Source organism: Haliotis rufescens, unplaced genomic scaffold (assembly GCF_023055435.1).
Source record: "Haliotis rufescens isolate VD_foot unplaced genomic scaffold, xgHalRufe1.0.p SCAF_4, whole genome shotgun sequence".
Lineage (NCBI taxonomy): Eukaryota > Metazoa > Mollusca > Gastropoda > Lepetellida > Haliotidae > Haliotis > Haliotis rufescens.
The window spans coordinates 6067307-6091855 of record NW_025964112.1 but is presented as its reverse complement, the minus strand read 5'-3'; the positions used below and the strand labels follow the sequence as shown (position 1 = coordinate 6091855).

The following is a 24549-nucleotide window of genomic DNA, read 5'->3' as shown; positions in this document are numbered from 1 at the left end:
ATTGAAAATAACAACATAATATTTGGTTATTCGTCTGATCAATATTTTATCATTAGGAAATCATTGACAAAAGCCATACTTGGTAACAGGAGACAGATAAACACTACCTAAAAGAGGGGTGGTGTATTGAAGACACCAGATGATTGAAAACAGCCAGGGGGATGTTGTTAAAAAAATGTCAACCAAAGATTGTCCCAACGGAGCTTGCGTCACCGGCTGGTTCTGGTGGTGTTGTAGGCGTCGCTTCATCTCATCCAAATGGGGCGGTCGGGTAGCCTAGTGGTTAAAGCGTTCGCTCGTCACGCTGAAGACCCGGGTTCGATTCCCGACATGAGTACAATGTGTGAAGCCCATTTCTGGTGTCCCCCGCCGGGATATTGCTGGAATATTGCTAAAAGCGGCGTTAAACCATACTCACTCACTCACTCATCTCATCCAAGACATGTTCTACACAGCAATGTCATGCTGCCTCAAAAGTCTGTTACAACACGTGCAATGTGTTGGCAGGCATTATCCTGCAGCAACGTGACGTTGCACAAAGGGTAGAACATGATCTCGAACGATGTCGTCCCGGTAGCGTACGCCGTTTAAATTTCCATTAACAATGATGAGTTGTGATGCCACCCCGTACCATTACACAGCGGTAAAAACTAACAGTTTCAGTCCACTAGTCCTTATAATGATAGCATATAGCAAAACCTTTAAAAATGTCAAAATTCTACTAGTCCTTAGAATACCTTTACTATTGGGCAGTTTGGCAAGGACTATAGGACTAGTGCCAATTTCTAACCCTGTTACACTTCAACCCCCTCACTGACGACGTTGAGTAACGCAAGCGTCGCTTAAAAGTGGGCGCTTGTAGACCCTTGCGCGATCATCACAGCATCTGGGAATAGTATACTGTCTCAGTCTCCTGAGCCTCAGATGGTGTCTACACGAAGGTAGGCGACCCAGACGGGGACGTGAAAGCAAGACTGGGCGTATCGCTGAACGTCGGGCGGATGTTGTGCTCCCTCAACTGGTTGTGTACGGTTCTGCCACTAATTGGTCTCAACTCAGGAATTGTCCGAGCTTTTAATGTGACAGTTTGGTATCGATTCCTTAGATGCACCACTCCGACCGAATGTGGTAGTCTTGTAGTACATGGACCACCGGCCCGTCACATATCCTTTATTTGAGAGAAAATATTGCTCACCAGCTTGTCTTTTACGTGGTTGGGACCCGTGAAGATCCGGGGTAGGCTAGGTCTTCAGCAACCCATGCTTGCCGTAAAAGGCGTCTATTCTTGTCGTAAGAGGACTAACGGGATCGGGTGGTCAAGCTCGCTGACTTGGTTGATGTATGTCATCGTATCCCAATTGCATGGGTCGATGCTCATGATGTCAATCACTGGATTGTCAGGTCCAGACTCGATTATTTACAGACCGCCGCCATATAGCTGGAATATTGCTGAGTGGGGCTTTAAACAACAAAGAAAGAAAGAAAGAAACAATTTACGTGGTTGAGTAGTCTTCTTCACGGTTTGTTCCCACGTGGGTACAATGAGTAAACTGCTGTTTTGTGTGTGCTTTTTGCATTTTTGAGTGCGCTGTGTAATCACTGGAATTTTGCTAACAGCAGCATAAAACATGTCTCAGGAAACTTGACTTTGTTTATGTCTATGTCTTAGTTTGTCAACAAAACAGAATACTGTGGTCCACAATTATCTGAAGATTAGGTAAAGTTACATAGTGTGATAATATCACTGTGCTAGTACTGACATGAACACTTTGAGTGGAAGACTATTGAATGTGTATAAAGAAACACTGCCTTATTGCGAAATATTGTGAAACCATTTTGTAATAAATGTCTTAATGATAAACATTGTTGTTGTTATGTTGATGGCAAGATGTGACTCGTGTCCCTTGGATGTGTGGCCCAGCTGTCCACATTTCGCTTTACAGTGATGGGTAACAATGATGGAGGGCCGAATCCCAGATTTGACATCAGTTTGTTTCTAGGTTTGCCTACATCACACCCCTGCTTGTGGGTTGTTGTCACACGTCCTGCATCACTGCAGACTTTCATCCCCCACCAAGCTGACACACAGTGAGATATTATTACCGTTCTGAAACACTGAAAAATTCAGTGTTGAACCAAACTCACTCACTCCCTCAGAGGATGTAGACTGGTGTTTATGTAGACAGATGAGGCTCATGGAGTCCACGACATTCGATTGGATTGGATTGGATTGATGTTTAACGCCACACTCAGCAATATTCCAGCTATATGACGGCGGTCTGTAAATAATCGAGTCTGGACCAGACAATCCAGTGATTAATATCATGAGCATCGATCCACGCAATTTGGATCGATGACATGCATCAACCAAGTCAGCGAGCCTGCCCACCCGATCCCGTTAGTCGCCTTTTACGACAAGCATAGTCGCCTCTTACGGCAAGCATGGGTTGCTGAAGACCTATTCTACCCCGGATCTTCACGGGTCTCACGACATTCGAGCTGCTGTTGACCGAGGTCACCAGGACCCCACTTACATGAGGATTTGGTGGATGTGAAGTTGCTGATTACCCGTCATTTCCTCCATGTTGAACCCTTGCTCAGTTGCTGGTTTGTCTGCTCCAGACACAACTGTTTAAAGACTGGAATAATGCGGCATTAAATAATTTTCACTCACTCACTTACTTGTGAAACACTTCCTTACAAACTGTGATTGTTCTCAAGTAAATGGGTTAATTGTTGTTTGTTGTTTAACCCCGTATTGAGCAATGTGGCGGCGATCTGTAAATAATCGACCAGACAATCCGGTGAGTGAATTGCCAGGGTATGAGTCTATGCCTACTCATTGGAAAACTACAAGGTTATGTATTGTCACCTCAAACAATCTTTCCAAGATCTTATTTATATCTCAAATAATGTCTTCATTGTAAGTTCCCAACACTGCAATTAACACGCCGTGAGGTTTTCTTAAATTATACAATGTTCAAGTTACATAACCTGTTTTTTGCAATTGTTTTTCAGGACTTCGAGTTGTGAAACATGTAGACACATATAAACAACAAATCACTTCTATCCTCAACCAAAGACAGTTTTTAAGAGACGAAACGGGAATGAAATGGATTGAACGCATTCAATGATATGCTCCACTGAGTTATGACACTGTCCCCGACATGAATGACAGTCGACATTACAAAGAAATAAAATTAGATCTGCCGCGTCATCACGAAATTACATGTATAAGGTTTTCAGCTGATATGAATCTTTGGTCGATCATGTTCACCATCCATTGTAAGGGCCACAAACGGCTTTGATCGCTTGGCAGAACATGAATAAAGAAACCTGATTCAACACTATCCTTGGAAAAACGTAAACATCTCACGGTACCAACAGAGCATTAATTCACGAAATGTGTGGTGAGTTATTTAACAGACATGATAGAACTATGTAAATAAATTATGTGCATCTTCATCTTTAGGTACCCCAGTTAGGTACTGTTTCTGACAGATATTTCACATAAAATATTGACCCCTTGCGATTCCTGGCTACAGGCGCCTTGTGGTTAAAGCGTTCGCTCGTCACGCCAAAGACCCGGGTACGATTCCGCCGTGATATTGCTGGAATATTGCTAAAAGCGGCGTGAAACCATGCTCAATCACCCAATGTATATAAGAAGGAACACATTCAGTATATTTTATTTCTGTTTAATGTTTCAACGTGGAATTCGCAAGCTCGAAAAGTCCTTTCACCAATCGTTGACATATTTATGAATGTGCGGTCGAAGGTGAGTGTGATTGCGATTGTGTGAGTGTCCGTGGTTGTGTGTACAGGTGTTGGAGGTTGAGAGCGTGCGTGCTTGTGTTTGTACATGAGTGCGAGGTTGAGAGTGTGTGCGTGTGCATGCCTGCCTGTTTGTGTGTACTAATCGACGTTTGATAGGTATACTGGTATATTTCAGTCTATTTACATAATAGTAATTTGTCCTTTGTCATGAAATATTATGCAATGTGTCAGTCTAGTTTAATGTCTTGCATTTTTTACGTCTCACACCCTATATAATAAAATCTGAATTAAGCAAAATGGAGGTAAATGGTATAACATAATAGAATAAGAATACAGCGATAAGAACATATATCAAGCAAATAAACACGTCATTAGTCGGGGATTAAATAACAAGTCAAAGTTTAGTCCCTGTATACAGCTTTATGTGTTCATCAAGGGCCAACGTCAACAAGTCATTGGCCTGAGATTAAAGGAGCCAGTCAATGTGTAGTCTCTATTTCAAGCAATGTCTTTTTATCCAGGATCAACGTTATACAACCATGTCTGGCCGAGCATCAAAGAAGCCAGAAATGCATACACGTCATTGGCCGGGCATTAAAGGAGCCAGAAAGCCATACACGTCATTGGCCGGGCATTAAAGGAGCCAGAAAGCAATACACGTCATTGGCCGGGCATGAAAGGTGCCGGATAGCCAAACACGTCATTGGTCGGGCATGAAAGGAGCCAGAAAGCCATACACGTCATTGGTCGGGCATTAAAGGAGCCGGAAAGCCATACACGTCATTTTCGTCAAAAGACTACTCACCAGAGTTAAAGTAATGTGTTTGAAATTCATAAGTCTGAAATTGCCTCAACAAATAAAGTTTAGTCAAGTGGTCATAATGAAGAACATGGGATTACATCATTGGTCACTTGCGGGACCTTTATGGAGTCGGAAGTAGTTAGAGAGGTTAATGTTAATAACCGTTAAACCACAATCAGTTCCCTATTTTGTTCCTCGGAATGGTTGTTATCGGAATTTATTTAGCATAGCTACATGAACTGTGGCAGTATTTTCACTTGGCAGACACCTAAACAGTAGTTAATATTTTCTCTAGGTTAAAAACCGCAACTCCTTCCTCCCTCACTGCATGTGGAACAAGATCAAGGGATAAGCACAGCCATTATTTAAAATGTACACCGGTTGCTTCAGGAAGGCCGGTCTTGTCTAGGAAATGCAGCTTTAACATCATGTCAACGAAAACATCTTTAGAAATGTACATACATAATGAAAACAGTAGTGTAAAAGTACATATTTCTCTATCCCCATTCTTTCACTTTAGTCATTTAACGTGTTAATTGTAAATAAGCATACAAGAAAGTGGCGACTAAAAGCAGGAAGGGCATGTCATCGTATCCCATTTGCGTGGATCGGTATATACTTTCATGGGAATACGATATGTTTAAACTTAACTAAAAACGGCCACAAAATCCATCTTTACATTCGCGCATTGGGTTACTGTCTTCTACAGATCTTGGTCTCCAATTGCTTTTCGATCAGCGGAATTTCACTTTCAGCTCGATCGGCTTCTTTGGTGCCAAAACATCAAATGGCTTGAAATCCGTCAACACGTCCTGTAACAGAGTGATTCACAGTTACTACAAATCATCCTTACAAAATTGATGTCAACTGGAAAATTATATAAAATTGTTTTTTAAACTTTAAATCTTTAAAAATCCAACACGTGTCCATCTTCAGCCCATTTAAAAACACCCATACGCATTAAATCTTCAGACAGAAATAGAGGAATCATGAAATGTGTTCATCTAAAAAATGATTAATAAATAAATGATCAGATGTATTTTGCGTTATTGTAACGCTGCGTGCATTGAGCCTGGTAACCCTTTATATGTAAATCTGTCTCAGTCCGTTGTGACGTGATGTTCTTCGGACCGGTGGTCAGTGATAGTTTGCATTGAGCGTTTTCCGAACATCAAAATGTTTTTCCTATATTAACGTTTCTAGTTAAACACCTCCAGTAACGGTTTGGTGATTATACCATGCATGTGTTATAAGCTCATCACGTGTAATCCTACCGGGGTATCAGCCAGTCGGACAAAGTGGAGTTTCTTGAGCAGGTGAGCCAGTGCGACCTTGATCTCCACCAGGGCAAGCCTCATTCCCACACACTGACGTGGACCATGGCCGAACGGCAAATAATACATCGGGTTGATTTCCGATTTCTTCTCCCATCTGTAAATATACACCATATCACATATTGTTTTTAACAACGTGCCGTTTGGATTCCGATGTACAAATGATACATTTCAGTAACGAATGCAACGAAATTGGGGAAACATTTTGAAACTAGAGGAGATGGTATCATTGACGGGACCATACCTGATTTTATATAATGTACACAACTAAATGGGCAAAACGTAAGATTGTAAGCTTCATGTTAAGCCATAGGTAAAATCGTGATCCAGTAAGTTGTGTCTCACCGTCCTGGAATCGTGTTGACGGTTGGTTTGATTACCTTTTTGCCTCGCGCTCGAAGGGAAGTTTGTTTTGACGACGAGCGCAAGTTTTGAATGCACTTGGCATTACTTTGAAACTCTGCACCTATCATGGTCATACCAACCAACTTTTAACAAAATGTAAAAGATCGCGAGATGTAGATATTATTTGCTGTTTATAATTTCCTGTAGAGCTAATAAAGGTGAAACCTTTCAGGTTTGAACTTTAAGGGTTCTGGATAAATGTCAGGGTTCCTGTGCATTTGGACAACGGGGATGTTGATGTAGACACCCTTTGGAAACGTCCATCCTTTGATCGTTGTTGTTTCAGACACGTAGCGATCCACACTGCAAACACAATAGACATATCAGAAATTGGTGATTCTGGCGAGAATGGTTTGAGATGGAGCACTGAACATAGTAAAGGCGAGCATGGTTTGAAATGGGGCACTGAACATAGTAAAGGCGAGCATGGTTTGAGATGGGACACTGAACATAGTAAAGGCGGCCATGGTTTGAGATGGAACACTGAACATAGTAAAGGCGAGCATGGTTTGAGATGGGGCACTGAACATAGTAAAGGCGAGAATGGTTTGAGATGGAGCACTGAACATAGTAAAGGCGAGCATGGTTTGAGATGGGGCACTGAACATAGTAAAGGCGAGCATGGTGTCATATGGGGCACTGAACATAGTAAAGGCGAGCATGGTTTGAGATGGGGCACTGAGCATAGTAAAGGCGAGCATGGTTTGAGATGGAGCACTGAACATAGTAAAGGCGAGCATGGTTTGAGATGTGGCACTGAACATAGTAAAAGATCAACATCACATATTTTTGATTCACAACTGAAAACTTTCTTAAAGAACGCAAGCATTACTACAAGACACGAGTTACAAGTTATTATATTTCACTCTGGATGTATCATATTTTGTCGGAAGAAACTGTGGTTTTAGCGAATTCGAACGGCAAAGCAGAGAACAACTTACTCCGGAACAATCGGGTACAGTCTCAGCGTCTCTGTGACCACGAGATCCATGTACACCAATTCATGGATGCTGTCATAGTCCGGATCTTTCTGAAAAATATAGAGTAAGCATTGAAGTATCTGGGTAATATCAGTCTATTAAGTTCATCTGTTTGGAGCCCTTGTCAGTTTGTGATGCTCATGACCTTTCTACCAGGTCGTTTCAAACCTTCATTACTTACAGGCCATATTGAACATTCTACTTCCAAATTTCATTTGGATATTTTATCTTGACGGTTAACTGATGATAACATAAAGGCAAGAAATGATGACATAACACACCTAAGCGAGACTTACATCCCCAAGGACTGAATCTATCTCTTCAGACAGCTTCTGCTGAATGTCGGGGTGAGTTGCCAGGACATATGCAAGGAACTGGAGGGTGCTCGCCGTAGTTTCGTATCCGGCCAGAAAGAAGACGAATGCTTGGCCAATAACTTCATCGGTTGACATTTCTAGAAAAAGGTGTAAGAAATAAAAGCAGTAAGGACATAAATATCATTCTGAACAGACGGCAGCACATATTGAAACTACCTAAAACATGCACTTTCAATTCTGCAGATTAACAATAAGTAAATGCCAATAGTTCATATATGAGGTACACATTAAATGCACCAACGACTATGTAAACAGGCATACGAGGGTTGATTTTTAAGTTCTGAACTAAGCGTAGAAAGAATTGTGTAATAGTGACATCTTTTGTTGTAGACATCATATGATGTCATGGAGGTTTTTCCACAAACGCTTGAGTAAAATGAGGAACTGGTTTCCCTGTGGCACGTCAGCGAAATACGTAGGGGTTTGTGACCTTGGAACATGGACAGTCTTGCGTAACGTGCATCGATCAAGTACTTGCAGATTGTTGTTTAGACTCCGACTGGAAGTGGTGAGCCATGTTCATAAGGTATTATCAGGTAAAAAACAACACATCTCAGCAAAGGTAAGAAATAGACCAAAAGGAATTGGCGTGTCTCTATCCACACAACTTAGCCCCCCACAGGGCACTTGAAAAAGACTACATGACCCGGATTCCATTCCAGAGTTTTTTCACAGCATTCATATAATTTCCTTCGAATTTAACATATTAGTTAATACATATGACGATACTTGGATCTGAACTAGCTATCACTAACCCTGCAATGTATTCACCATTCTGTATTGTTCACAAAACATTTTTAACAATAACTGGACACTTGGTGCATTCAATATGCGATGTCCTAGTTGTTAGTTAACCCTACACTTTAACACGCAAAAAATATACAGATTGCGACGGTCAAGGCCATGTACATACTCTTATGTGATTGGTCAGTGTTTCCGTCTTGCGTGACGTCATTCTCAGCGTTCAGCAGCAGCTGGAGGAAGTCCCCCCTCCGCTGCAAGGGATGAAGAAGGAAAGTCAGCAACTGCGTTGCCATGGTAAGTAGCGTATGAAGGACGACCAGTACGTTAGATGGACATAAGGCCACAGTCGCACGAAAATGGTACTGTCTATGACAACATTTAAATGCGAATCCGAGCGTTATTTGATAACGGCAGTATCTTTATGTGTAAGAAGTCCCAATTTCCAAATGTAAAAAACCCAAAATATCTTAATTATATTTTCACCCTCGTCTCAAGTCGCCGTTTTGAACACGAGTTTCCCCTTACTTACAGCTAAGCAAAATGTTTATTTTTTCCGTAGTTCATACACATGTAAACAATACAATGCTAATTTTACATGAGTTTTCTGCATGGTATAGGTCACGTGTTCCAAAGTTGGGAAATATTAAAGCTGACTGTTCGTTTCCTGACAAATAGGATAAAATTGCAACAAGTCTTCAGAATGTGTAATGTATCTTCTCAGAATTGCTCAAGAATAGATGATTAGGATGTCTCAGCATGAGTAGTGTATCATATTCACCTCGGAGTTCCGGAAGTAGATGGATTCATGTCTACCTACCCGTCGATCAGCCTCTGGTTCTTCCCTTCTTTGTTTGATGATATCTTTCACACTGTTCTCAAAAAACGCCTTGGATGAGCGCGGTAAAGTTGAAAACCCGAGTTTTGCAAGTAGCGGTTGTAAACCAGGGAAAACCACTGAAATTGAGTGAAAAATGTGTGACTACGAATACTATGTCAGTTACAGCATTGGTTTTCAGCTAAATAGCCGAACATGGTCGTAGACATTGTAGAACTATACAATGCCAGGCAAACTACAATTCTAGTACTTGAAATTAAATTGGGATTTTCTTGAACGTTAAATCAAGGGGCTGTCGTGTAGCCTAGTGGCTGAAGCGTTCGCTCGTCACGCCGACGATCCGGTTTCGAATCCCGACATGGGTACAATGTTTGAAGCCAATTTTTGGTGTCCCCCACCGTGATATTGCTGGAATATTGCTAAAAGCAGCGTAAAACCATACTCACTCACTTACTTGTAAAATCAATTAGGCAAAATATGTCTTCAGTGCGATTATTTTCGAAAACTCACATGCGATGAGCAGGATGGGGTTTCCGATAACATTATTATCAAATATGTTCTTGGCTGCTTTCAGAAAACCGCTCTCAGTGCCATTTTGGGAGTCGGTGTCGATGCCAAAAGCAGTGCTGGCGATGGAGTCCATGGTGAAAGCACCAAAGTATCTGTAACAGCAATGTACACAATGACATACGTGTAACTGAAGTGGTTGAAAAAGTGACCCTTAGCCAAACGGCTGCGTGAGGCGAGTCGACAAGTTCTCGAAAGTCAGGGTTGCGAAATTGGTTGTTCTATTATTTGTGGAAGACATGGAAGACGAATGCAAATCTTCCTCAATTGTTCAACACAAATAATAGTACAATACTTGCTGAGCATTATCGACTATTAAATATATGTGGAGTGTGTGTGTGTGTGTGTGTGTGTGTGTGTGTGTGTGTGTGTGTGTGTGTGTGTGTGTGCGTGTGCGTGTGTGTTTTACTCATATGGAGGTTGAACCATACTTATTGGGTCCAACAAAACACTAATTTTAAGAAAATCCATCAAATCATGCGAACAATTTATGTTTGTGTCTAAACCCGAGAAAAGGCTTTAACCACTGCATAACGTACTTATATGTGAATGTTTCATTCAGTGTTTGAAGGCTTCGGTCATGTACAAATAAGTACATAATATCATGATATGAAAGAGACAGTTGTATAATAATAGGAACAGTGCAAAGAATTACAAAGTATTGAACAGTAATGTGCTACATCTTCAAGTGAGTCCTTGTGTCTTATTTCAGTGTTTACATCAGGGGCACGTGGCCCAGTCGTCTAAGGCACCGTGATTCGCTGTGCAGAGTTGCGTGCCTTGGGCACGCCAGAAACCTATGAGTGTGGGTTCGAATCCCGGTTCGCCACGATTATGTTTCTAGGTTTGTCAGCACCATACCCGTGCTCGTGGGTTTCACCGAAGTGGTAAACGTCAGAGACCTGCATCACTTCGGGCGTTCCTCCAACATTAAGCTGGTACGCTGCGATATAACTGGAATACTGTTAAAAGCGGCGTTAAACCAAACTCACTCACTCACTCAATGTTTACATCAGTTATCCCTATACAGCACTTGCCAAATATGGCCGATGCTTGCAACCGGTAGGGCAGGACATGCTTACCCTTTTCGCGAATACCTGGTGCCATCAATGATTTTCAGTGGTCCATTAATATAATTTTCACAGCTATTTTCCTTTTGCGTCAAACGCAAACGCAAAACGCGTACAGTTGGCTGAATCTGTAGTCACACAAACTGATTATAATATTTTACTCGCATGTACTTTACGTGCGATTATCTTCGCGGATGTTGATTACTCAGCATCCGGATCCTTGTCTTTCTTGTAGCTTGATGATTTTGTTCGGTATCGCTATTCAGTTTTACATTTGGTATTGTAAGTCTAGATACATTATTATACATGTTGTTAATAGTATTAAGGGGACAAGTTGGTAGAGACGGTGTATTATGGTGCATTGCAAAGTAAAACCATTATAAAAGTTATTAATGAAATCAGTTTGTTAAGACTTTGGTTTATTAGAAATTAGAGGTTTTCAGGAAACGAGTAAGTCTTTGACCCATGCTGGTTTTCTAGACAGATGTAGACAAAAATTGTATAAACATATGTATTTTATCGTGTCAGAAGTAAATTGTTAATGTAAGACAGCAAAATAGAGCAATACGGCTCTGCAGCTCACCTGAATTATGAGGAAATATATTAGGTCATGTTTAAAATCGGATGGAAATTATACGAGCGTGTCAGGCAAGAAACAAACACCTGTTTTACCTGTGGTGCACCACACGCTTTACCTTTTCACCAACACCTGGTGTCGTGATTTTCAGTGATCCATTCATATATTTGGCCTCATTGAAATGTGCTTCGGCAGATAATGAAGACTAATATTCTCTGACGTTAACGTTTTATGCTTGAGACACCGCAGCTGGGATCATTGATGCAAAGTTTCAGCTTTAAAGGCCTCGTAGTTCAGAGAGATATGAAACAATGAGGCCACATGGGTACTCGAAGGTCAAAGGTCGTTTCTTGATAAATGATCAAACATTTCTTAACATTTCTGATACATTTCATGCCAGTGTTTTAAATCTGACATTTCCATTGGGTCGAATATGGCCATTGTACCACCTTGTCCTTTGTCGTTTTTTTAAGGACATGGCTACCCGACCGCCCCTACGAATTTAAGAAGCATGGCATTATGTCACGCTTGTGCCTGCATTCTTACCTTAACAATTGTAGCTTTGTGTGTATATATTTGAACATGACTATTGATAAAAGCAGATAGCCACTAGCAGTCGTGTCAAACTGACCCTGTATACATCGGACTCGATCACTGTCTAGAGTTCTGAATATCTTCTGTTCGATGAAAGATATCATAACTGAGATATCATTCCCTTACTTATACCGTTCTTAACTGAATGGGCTTACAATAGAATCTGCATTTAGCAGACATTCCGATTCATATGCTTTAAGAAACAGATCCAGAAGAAGGGGAGCACAATTGGTGTCCATGGAATGTCTTTCCCCAAAACTTCAGATAGGCTTGATCATTCCACGTAGTGTTTCTCAGTACACAGATGACACTTGCTTTCAGTTTGGGTTCAGTTTAGTCACGTGACACTAAACATTCCACGAGCGCACTGTGGGACTGAGCATTGTGGAACACATGTGTAGACCCTAAGTCTTTTTTTTATTGACTGGCGTGGGACTTTCGTTGTAAAAATTGAAACTAATGCAAGGGCGGATCCAGCATTTGTAAAAGGGAGGGGTCCATAATATCAAAATCCTCTCTCAGATAATTTTACTGCCTACAACATAACGGTCCCCCCACCTAAGTAATGTTATCACCGATAATGTCAGCAGACTACAGCAACAGCAAGCCCGGAAATGGAGGACTCATCGAGTTGGATTCTCTGCGGGATATTAACGTGAATCGACGGTTTGTGGTGACGTGACGTGAGATGAAATGGCACCGACGTGGGAAGAATAATTCGTTTCCGGATTCGAAAGGGGGCGCGGAAGGAAAGCATCAATTTCTTGGATTTCGGTTAACAAGGTAGAGTTTTAACTAATAACGGGGCAATTGTCACTTTTAAATTTTGTTTGATACATCCGTGGCGGTTTTTCCTTCTCACAATCCTTAACACCATGATGTGTTTTATCAGATTCATTGTAAGCAACAATTTTACCGATAGATAAATTTTGATTGACAGCAATGACAGAACAAGTACGGACGGCGTCTTAGAATTCTCTTTCGTGAAGATGTTAGTGTGTACAGCTGTCCGTGTAAACGAGTTGATTATAACCGAATAAGATACAGTGGACGTTATCACTTTCTGTTTGTCGTAAAACATTCATTTACAAGTTTACGCCAATGCGATGTTTACAAAGTAAAAAATTCTGTCAATGTCGTAAAAAGACACATCGAATGGTATTTATGAGGCAACTAAACTTTTAATTAAAAGGCAGAATGTGTTGATTGAGACATTAACTCTTTAATATGTTTCACAGATCGTAGTAAAACACAGAAGTGGGGATGTCGTTAATTAATGAATTCAAATCATGTTGCGTAGATGCTTAAAACATTGCGTAGGATCTGTACTTGCGACGCACAGATTAATGTCTTACTTTTTCACGACTACAGCCTCTCCTGACTCAGCAACGGCAGCAAGGTTCTCCGTTAGTTTTCCAGCACATGTGTTAAGTCCCGCACACATCTGAAACAAAATAGATTTAAACTATAAACCCAACGCAAAAGTCCATCCTATTACGCATACAGCCTTACACAGTCAGACTATAAAGACGAAATTTACGCACTATCGAATTTAGCTTCACACATAACAATGGCACAGACACAGCTGTAGTGCAAGCTGAAGGATTCCAAACAGACTTAGTTACAGAGACATCCTATAGGCTAAGGTAAGTTCGGGATTTGGAACTTAAGCCATTGCATGGTGAATGAGTTTAGGATATGTTTTGATAGGCAACGGGTAGTTTTGTCGTCTGCAACGTTGCATCGTTTGGGCGTGCCGGAAACTTATGATGGTGGGCCGGGTTATGTGTTTAGGCTTAGCACCAGACCCAGCATCAGTTCTTGGGTGGTAATACCTGTGGTAAATCATATGTTTCCACAAATACAGAATCCTTGCAGCTGTTGTAATAATATATAAGTGCTCTTTAATTGTTTTCTTGAATTCCACAGTTCAACACACTGACATAAAATTATGATGTGCAGTAGAAGTGTATGGACGCTATAAAACACACATGCTTTGAAACATCAGTCAAACGATATCAACATTTTTCTTGAATACTTTAAAATCAAGAAAAAAAACAGTAAGTACCCGGACACTGGGATCTGTGTACCGCTGCGATAAATGTGTCCCTGTTCGTGCACTTACTTAAGGGTTGGTTCACGGGACAAAGTATAGCACCGTTGACTGTTGTCTAATTAAAGATGGACGGCGCATTTCATCTCGCCTCAACCGTGACAAAACTGGATCAAGTTTCACTCGCCTTGCACATCCCTATTCAGAAATCAGTCGTTACCGAAAGCGGTCGTTGAAATTTCTCGCCAGTAAGAGTGTGACACTTTTGACAGTTCTTGACCTCGTGTCATCAACTGATACATGAACTAGTGACTCGTTGTGACGTACCCGTCGGAGCTTGACACCGCTGAAGGTTGGGCTTATGATGTTTCGTAGTCTCCTCCATGTTTCCCCCCTCGAATTGAAAAGATTGGTGGAGAAGGGGAAGTCATTCAGTTCAAAAACCTGGAAATACAAAAATATATATAATTTATTTATAGACTACAGGTAGCTACAACCTGGCACATGAACAATTATCACCTTGTTGCCTGTAGCACGGGTGGAAAGAAACCTATCATTGTGAGTTCGAATCCCGGTACACACTGATCATGATTCTAGGTCAGCGCCAGACCCTTGGGTTTCACCAAAGAGGTAAACGTCTGCACCACTCTGGTCTTTTCTCCCCATCAATCTGACACACCCTGATGTGACTGACATACTGTTAAAAACGGCGTTAAACCAGCTCACTCACTTACCCTTACCCGAGGATCATCCATCAAATAGAAAAAAACCCAGGAATTTGGAAGTCCGCGTAAAGTCTTTAACACATTGCATACTTATTCCTTTCTTGTCGTTTTTTTTAAGCTGATGCTCTTCTTGAACAGCCAAAGTTAGTTGCTGTATATGCCCAACAAGTCATTATCTGTTATGAAAAATCTTCTATATTTAAATTGGTCGTATACAAAGTTGCCCTTGGACCCCTTCAATTTGTTTTGGAATTTGGCACCGAATGTCTGCCACTTACCAGTCTGTCAGTGAAGTTCTTGAAGTCTTTTATCAGAACTTCCTTAATGATGTCGACGTCAAACACATTCACCATGGGAAAGCCTCCCAACCACACTCTGAAAGAATCATCAGTGCCATGTCTTTTGACTTAGTATCTACAAATTCAAACCTCTTTTAGGGAAGTTTATAACGAGAAGAACCAGTCTGATTATCTACCGAAACAGATTCATTTTGGCGTCATGGTCAAAATGGCTGCGAAAATGATGTGAATGGACTACAGAACCCTCATTATATATTAAAACCTGTGGCAATGATCAATAGCTAGAATGAAAGAAGAAGTATTGATTACCATTACATTTTTATGTCCCATTGACTATACAGTTGACTGCCCACCACTACAATATCAATGCCACCTCTATACACAATGGAAAAACAAAGAGAAACTTTAGATTCTAGTTGACGAATTTATATACAGTCTGTTCATATACAGTGTTAGTCAAACAAATGATTTAATACCCAAATACGTCTCCATACTTCTTGCCAAGCTTGTTCTCAAGATCTATACCCTGAAACATATGTTTAGATGACAATATAACAATGGCTTTGTACAAGAATGTACATCACTGTAGACGCAAAGTATGGACAACATTTCTGTACTTTACTGTAAATTACTGTAATATTGACGTTTCAAGTTTGACAACGGTGATCTGTACCGAAAGGTCGCTATTACAGTAACATAATGAAGTTGTTATCCATAAATTGTGTCTACTTTGTCATCCGTCAACTTATTATATGCATAATAAAACTAAACACGTTAATTTTCAATCAATTGACCAAGGCTTTTATACTAATAGGTGAGGTGAAGTGAAATGGGGTTTAACGTCGCGTGCAAGATTATTGCACTTATATAGCGACGTGCATGCACGCGTATGTGTGTGTGTGGCTGCTTGTACTAGTCCGGACTGATGCCGATTTATAGTGCTAGCACACTGAGATACCATGCCGCAGTTTAACATGAGTACCCCACTCAGACACAGTATACTGACTCCGAGCCGACCAGTCCTTGTTTTAGCCCTTAATGCCGAGCGCCAGACAGGGTAACAACAAGTACCATCTTTTAACGTCTTTTTGTATGACGCGGCTGGGGATCAAACCCCGGACCTTCCGCTCTCCGGGCGGACGCTCTACCATAAGACCACGGAGGCGGTCTTTTACACTAATAAACAATAATTTGCTATCAACGTTAATGGACCAATCTACTAAATGGCTAAGTGCAGTGAATGCTTGTGAACAATGTACACACACACACTAATGAACGTCTTATGCAAATGTTCAAATATCAGAGTATATAAGTTTAACAATCTGGTTTATGTTTACTCATTCGTAGGAAATGACATCTAGAAGCTGCACTGATCAATACGTATTCAGTCTGTAACGGCATTAGGCATATTGAAGTACATTCAGTATGAAGAGTATGATTTTCTGCTTGTGATCTGGTTGTAAAACCGTCAAGTTAGACGGACATTGTCACGAGTTTGGAATTGAGTGTGCTGATGATAACCTGTTTGTGACACTCTCTTGGGATATTAAGGTTTGCAGGTCGTATGTTGTCTGGCTGTGTCTTTTCGTACCCTCCACATGAAATTCCATGTGGACGGACTATCTACAGCTGCCTCAAGACAAATGTTTATATTGAAACCGGTGAAATGGACGACACGTTGATGACCTATTATAAAAGTCCGAATTACACACATAAAATGTCTCACTTTCACACATGGCATTAGTTTTTACAACGACTAGACCTGGACTTGAAATGGTCACTAGACCGAAGAGCAGTGTCAGCGTCTAATTGCCTACATCTCTCATAACGCGCCGAAGATCCCCGAGGTAGATATCTGGTTCCGGACCGGGAAAACCAGCGTCTTTCAGCAAGCGGAACCGCCATTTTCCATATCTGGGGAAAACACGAATGATCAGCATCAGACTTTTGAAATCATTAATGTTCTGATTGGAATGGGGAACACATCACAGGCTTCCAATCAACTCCGGATAAAATGGAGCTGGCTATAGAGAAACTCGACTACAACACTTACTAAGTGAGTTTGTTGTTTTGGATTCGAACGCATTATCAGAGGTTTAAAAGAGGTCTATTAAATCGAAACTTCTTAAAACATGTTGAATAGTCTTACAAGGTACATATTTAAACCAATAAATGTCATGTGTGATTGTTATGCAGGAAAAGTCCCTCTTTGTTTATTATTATTGTTCATGTTCACTGGCGTGTGCCGGCGTGTCCCATTTCCGACCTCGTCAATATTCGAATCCTCAAATGGTTTGCTTGTACCAACGCCGTTAAAAGTTAGGTATCGCTCGCAGGACATCGCCGCTACGAAATTTGCATGTGCAGGAGCGTCCTTGCGTGGTCTTAACCCATTTCAGACCTCGTCCATATTCGAATCCTCCAATGGTTTGCTTGTACCAAAGCCGTCAAAACATAGGCACCTCTTGCAGGACATCGCCGCTACGAAATTGGCATGTGCAGGAGCGTCCTTGGGTCTTCTTAACACATTTCAGACCTCGTCCATATTCGAATCCTCAAATAGTTTGCTTGTGCCAACGCCGTCAAAAGATAGTCACCGCTTGTGGACATCGCTGCTACGAAATTGGCGTGTGCCAGGGTATCCCGGGGTATTTTAAAACCATTTCCGATCTCTACCGTGTTCGAATCCTCAAAGGGTTGGCTTGTGCCAACGCCGTCAAAAGATAGTCACCGCTTGTGGACATCGCTGCTACGAAATTGGCGTGTGCCACGGTGTCCCGGGGTATTTTAAACCCATTTCCGATTTCGACCATGTTCGAATCATCAAAGGTTTTTGCTTGTGCCAACGCCGTAAAGATCATCAACGCTTTCAGGACATCGCCGCTACGAAAGTGGCGTGCGCCGGAGTGTCCTTCCCAAGCCCTGCGAACGCTTTAACCACTAAGCCACCCCGCCGTCCACATAATAATATAGATGTCACAAATGCAATAATCTTAGTTCACATAAAGTTATTTGGTTATAGTTGCAAGGCTTGCAATCTAAATACTATGAAAAAACAAGTTAATATACACACTTGCCGGCACCATTGGCAGATGTGTAGCTGACAGTGGACTCAATGTGAGAGTAAAGTTTCAATATCACACACACACGCACGCACGCATGCACGCTGGATGAAGAAGAGGGGAATGTCCGAGTAACTCCCCATTCCTTAAAAAAAATGGAGCGGAGGCCCCGCAGGAGCTGAGGCCCATTACTCTTTAGGAATGGAGATTTACGAGGATATTCCCCGACTTAAAACACATCCCTACTTTTACACTTTGACAAAATATTATGTTGTTGAAAATATTTGAAAACTAAATATTTGAAAAGTAAACCAGAACTCTTTGTTGTCTGTATTTATGCTGCGTGAGTCACGAGGAATGCTTTCTCTGCCGCTGTTGCACGTGCGCCAAGCTCCGTCGCGAGCTGACATTTACAATGCATGGTTCACGGCTCTTCATAATTTTGTTGGGTCCTAAACTATTATTCATCAATCGCTTGGACATTGTCAACACATGCTGACATGAATAATATGAAATAAAGAGCCCCGAACAAAGATTTATATATGACCTGATTTGTTTTTTCTCGTCAAAGGTTTATCAAATTGCTGTAAATATGAACATTGTTGTATGTAACCCGCTCTAACACAAACGTTTTTCATATTTTGAGCTTTAGAGCATTATGCAAAATTATGAAAATATTTAATAGTTTATTTTACAATCCCGCTTGCGACACATGTTTTTGGAAAAAATATATGAAATTATTCACTTGTCAATAAATGTAAAACATAGTTGCGTCTATTCAAAGTGGAAATTAATCAAATGCTGGTTCAAGATAATGCATAGTTGACAAACAACTCCCCATTCCTGAAAAATAATGTAGCGTTCAAACAATAGGATGACGTCACAGATGTGTTTTAACTTGCGATTCAAGCTACATAACCAAAGTCCCGTCACCCTACGTGAACCCCGCTTGTTACGCACACAGTCTTGGTATTATTACAATATGATCTCATGTATATTGAGGACGACATGAAAAACTGTGTCGTGGGTCCTAGGGTTATCTCGCTATACGACTGCATGACTCATGAACACTTATAACCTGGCGTCTAGTGTACACTGTATCCGGGCCAACCTGGACACTTCGGCCTATCACCTGGGTGACGTTGTACAAAAAACCTCAGCCGTACGACTGTCGTACTGTCTGGGTTAAGGTGTGTGAGTTACGATAACCTTAGCGCTTAGAACCACAGCACTGTAATGAATACGTGTTACTTTAACCTTGCCTCCAGTGCACATGTACCCGGGCCAACCTGGACACTCCGGCCTATCACCCGGGTGGCGTTGTACAAACAACCTTAGCGGTACGACTGTCGTACTGTCTGTGTTAAGATGGGTAAGTTACGATAACCTTAGCGCTTAGATCGCTTTGTACCACAGCACTCTAATGAATACATGTTACTACAACCTTGCCTCCAGTGCACATGTACCCGGGCCAACCTGGACACTCCGGCCTATCACCCGGGCGGCGTTGTACAAACAACCTTAGCGGTACGACTGTCGTACTGTCTGGGTTAAGGTGTGTGAGTTACGATAACCTTAGTGCTAAGATCGCTTTGTACCACAGCACTGTAATGAATACATGTTACTTTAACCTTGCCTCCAGTACACATGTACCCGCTATGCGCTACACTCACCAAGCCAATATCGCAAAAGTAAACAGAGCGAACAAGATTTCTATAAACAGAAACGTCCATACATTGTTTCCCTATCCCTTGCCACACTGATCGCATATGTTATACACTACTGAGTACAGACTTTAATAACAGCTTCATACTTGTTTGTTAAACATCTTTCCTTACTTCAAATGTCAAAGAACCACTACCAACATACAAGGGAAATCAATAACAACATAAACAAATCATACTGTAAGTGCTGTTCTCGATAGATGAGTCCAGACTGAGAATGGCTTCACTTACATGTAGACCAAGACCAGGAATCCTGCGAGTAGAGTCAGGGGCAGTGTTAGATCAACACCCAGAAGCTCCATTGCGGTGAATGTGTGGTGTCTAGCAGGTTGACAACTGTCCTCACGGCTGAGTAAATCCGAAGTCAGACCGACCGACCTTCCCCTGGCTGTGAAGCCGTCCTGGCTCTGTCGACCGACCTTTAAGGGGTCGTCTCAAAACTTTAACTATGTATGTTATGAAAACAGTGTAAAGTCTGTGTACAAGTTCATGTGAGGTGAGATGGGATTTAGGTTGCGTTCAAGATGGATCCACCTCTATGCAGCGACGCGCATGCGTGTATGTGTATGCTTGTACTAGTCCATATTCATGCCGGTTTCATAGTACTAGCACACTGTCATGCCATGCCGCAGTGTAAGACGGAGGTTCAAATCAGGTACATTATAATCATGACTCCACTCCACTCCTCTCCACGGGAACTACACAACGGAGGCGGCCCATATATCATCTGACTTTGGGAGGTGAGGTGAGGTGAAATGGGGTTTAACGTCGCGTCCAAGATTATTGCACTTATATAGCGACGTGCATGCACGTGTATGTGTGTGTGTGGCTGCTTGTACTAGTCTGGACTGATGCCGATTTATAGTGCTAGCTCACTGAGATACCATGCCGCAGTTTAACATGAATACCCCACTCAGACACAGTATACTGACTCCGAGCCGACCAGTCCTTGTTTTAGCCCCTTAATGCCGAGCGCCAGACAGGGTAACAACAAGTACCATATTTTAACGTCTTTTTGTATGACGCGGCCCGGGATCAAACCCTGGACCTTCCGCTCTCCGGGCTGACGCTCTACCACAAGACCACGGAGGCGGTGACTGTGGGAGGAAAGCCCGTAGCCGCGTGTATCATTGTATGCCGATGACAAGGTTTAAGATCTCATTTACCATTTGTTTGACGGGTCCAGGCTCGATCGTATACACACCGTTTTGACACCTCCATTTGGGACATTGGTTACCACTGCAATATGTTATGAAGAGTTGCGTTCCTTACCTCTGATAGGTTCGAGAGTTCAAATGCCTGATTCGCCCAGGTTCTGATCTTTGGTCTGTTGGCACCACGCCCGTCCAAACAATGACGAATGCTACAATATTTCTGCCAGCACATAATAAACTATGTAATCACTTTAACCATTCAACTATCATAAATAACACACAATGATTGGACATTTTTGGCAGGTTATTATTTATGCACAAGTAGTGGTCATGATGGTGCATGTATTGCAGGGTAAAAAAAGAAAAGAAGGGAACACACACACTCAAGAAAACGTGCCTGCAAATGGGTATACCCATTTAGCTGCCTTCGTAATGTCCAAAGATTAGGGGGGGGGGGGGGGGGGGGGGGGGGCACGACTTGCAAACCTTAATATCCCAAGAGAGTGTCACAAAACAGGTTATTATCAGCACACTCAATTCCAAACTCGTGACAATGTCCGCCTAACTTGACGGTTTTACAGCCAGATCGCACACAAGCAGAAATTCATACTCTTCATACTGAATTTACTTCAATATGCCTAAGGGGGCACGGGTGGCCCAGTCGACTAAGGCGCCGCGATTCGCTGTGCAGAGTTGCGTCCTTTGGGCACGCCAGAAACCTATGATTGTGGGTTCGAATCCAGGTTCGCCCCAATTATGTTTCTAGGTTTGTCAGCACCATACCCGTGCTCGTGGGTTTCACCGAAGTGGTAAACGTCTTAGACCTGCATCACTTCGGGCTTTCCTCCAACATAAAGCTGACACGCTGCGATATAACTGGAATACTGTTAAAAGCGGCGTTAAACCCAACTCACTCACTCACTCACTCCAAAGATTAAGTATCTCGGTGAAGCTCCGAGGTGGATGGCAATGGGCCTAATTTTCTTTCGGGGATGATTGATAAGTTCTGAGCCTCACATAGAAAAACATTGCGGGATAGTGAAACCGTTTGTCATTATATACTGAACAGCATTGAAAACGCACCAGCAATAAATCTTGAAATATTACAAAAACAACTTGAGCAATGATCGATTTTAATTAGAACAGACATAGAAGGATTATTAAGAAAGACGACAAAGGAAACAGGAATACCACACAGTAATTACATTTACGTCATCAGTGTGAGGAAGACACAAAGGGTTAAAATGAAAAGTCAATACCTGGTATGTCCGCCATTTGCAGCAACACAGGCCATGCAACGTCTTTTCATTGATCGAATAAGTCTGCGAATAGTGTTCTGTGGGATAGCATTCCACTCTTGACGTAGTGTATCTTCAAGTTCTCTCAGGTTCCGTACTTGCGGACTACGTGAGAGGCGTTGACCCAGGTAATCACATAGATGTTCAATTGGCAATAGATCGGGTGACAGGGCTGGCCATGGAAGCAGAGGCACATTATTGTTCGCTAGGTACTGTGTTGAAACACGTGCCGCGTGCGCTCTTGCATTATCTTGCTGGAAGGTGTGCATATCCTGGTGCTGATGAAAGAATGGGATGACGTGATTTGGCAATATGTTATTCCTGTAGTAAAGGGCATTAACTCTTCCACGACAAACATGGAGCTCTGTTCGATGGTTATGACACTGATGCCGCCCCACACCATGACACCCCCCCACCCCCACCCACCCCCACCACCCCCCCCCCCCCCCCCACCCCCCACCCCCATCGATCTGTCTGTACAATGCAGTCATTGTGGTAACGTTCTCCACGTCGACGCCACACTCGCAGTCGACCGTCAGCATTCCGTAAATGAAAACGGGACTCATCAGAGAACAGCACACCATGCCACTGCCGCAATCTCCAATGACGATGCCTTTCGGCCTAACGCAGACGTTCATTTCGATGTCGATCAGTGAGTATGGGTCCAACATATGGACGTCGAGCACGTAGACCAGCTGAGCGGAGACGTCGATGTACGGTGTCAACGCTGATCAAACCCCGTCGGCCTTTCACGGTTGCTGCAGTCCTGGGAACCGGAAGTGTACGATCACGAAGATGCCAACGAACAATATGGCGATCCTGACGTGGTGTAGTTACACGACGTTGACCCGGACGTGGTCCATCTCTGGTGGTTCCTGTCTGCTGGTATCTGCTCAGTAGCCTGAGGACTGTTGAATGATGGCATTGAAACCGTTGTGCAACGACTCTACTTGACGTACCAACTTGAAGCATGCCCAAGGCACGTTCACGTTCCTCTGCTGTTAATCTTGGCATTTCTTGTGTCGGTACCCTTTACGTCTGCAGCAAAAAGTGATGTGGCTTTTAAAAGTATGTCTTTTATAGCCCTATTCTGCATGCTTCCCGTGAAACAAAACACGTTTTCCATGATGCGCACGCAATTTGTTGCGTTTTGGCGTTGTCGCTCACAAAACAATTAGGAATGTGGTTTGACGAGCTGTTCTTCTTCATGCTTCGTCCAGAACGTCGTATATTACTCATTCAATTATATAGTTTCATATGACATAAGCCCGGATAAAAATACATCCATTTTCATGGTGGTGCGTTTTCAATGCTGTTCAGTATATGATGTCATATAGGTATATCCACAAACACGTGAGTCAGTTGAACAAATTGTTAGGTTGATAAAAGTCAGTAAATAAGCGGGGTTTTGTGACCTTTGGAAAACGAACACACTTGGGGAACTTGCACTGACCAAGTACTTGCTGAAAAACAGCTTAATACCAAAAGCCACCCACGAAGATATGAGTACAACACAGAGTTTAGGCGTGGAAGGGAGTGCCTTGAAGACGACCCCGTCATGGAAGGCCATTTACGACAGCAATACCAGAAATAATCCAGAGATTCCACGATATAGTGATGACTAACCGGCGAATGACTGAGCATCATATTGCCAGTTCAGTAGGCATTTCCAGGTAGAACGTATATTTCATTATCACAGAAACTTTGGCAGTGAATCAACACTTTGGGTTCCAAACGCACCAGGCACAACAAGTTTCGTGTTATTCTGGCTCTGTTTAAAGCTGATCCAGAAAGGTTCTTGCAACGATTTGTGACTGTGGATGAAACCTGGCTTCACCACTTCCAGCCCAAGTGGTCCAACCAACAGTGGAAGCCTGTGTAATCCCAACCACTTCACAAAGGCAAAGCCTGTCCCATCAGCTGTAAACAGATATGGACTCTGTGTTCTGACATGTAGGGAATGTCATCACTTGGGCGATCTTCCAAAAAGCCAGTTAATAAACGGAGCATTTTATGCCGCACTATTCGTGCAATTACTGTATGACGTGGGAAGCTGTGAAAAGATGTGCACTTCCATCAGGACCTTGCCCTTGAGTGCTACAATCTACGAGTGTTGCTTTGAACTCCTTCATCACCCACTTTATGCTCATCACATTCCCATCTGTTCCCAAA

The 24549-nt window shown here is 42.3% G+C and overlaps 1 protein-coding gene across 1 annotated transcript; it reads right to left on the bottom strand.

Moving 5' to 3' along the window:
- Positions 1–3682: 3682 nt before the first annotated feature.
- LOC124143022 (cytochrome P450 3A24-like) lies at positions 3683–21336 on the bottom strand. Its single transcript, XM_046511804.2, has 15 exons — positions 21198–21336; positions 20157–20344; positions 16957–17053; positions 15616–15665; positions 15119–15215; positions 14443–14559; positions 13418–13506; positions 9765–9916; positions 9237–9373; positions 8589–8670; positions 7595–7752; positions 7260–7348; positions 6484–6621; positions 5854–6010; positions 3683–5391 (listed from the first exon to the last, which is right to left on the bottom strand). The coding sequence occupies exons 1-15, from the start codon at positions 21309–21311 to the stop codon at positions 5314–5316; spliced, it is 1743 nt and encodes a 580-aa protein (XP_046367760.2). The 5' UTR covers positions 21312–21336; the 3' UTR covers positions 3683–5313.
- Between the last annotated feature and the right edge of the window lie 3213 nt (positions 21337–24549).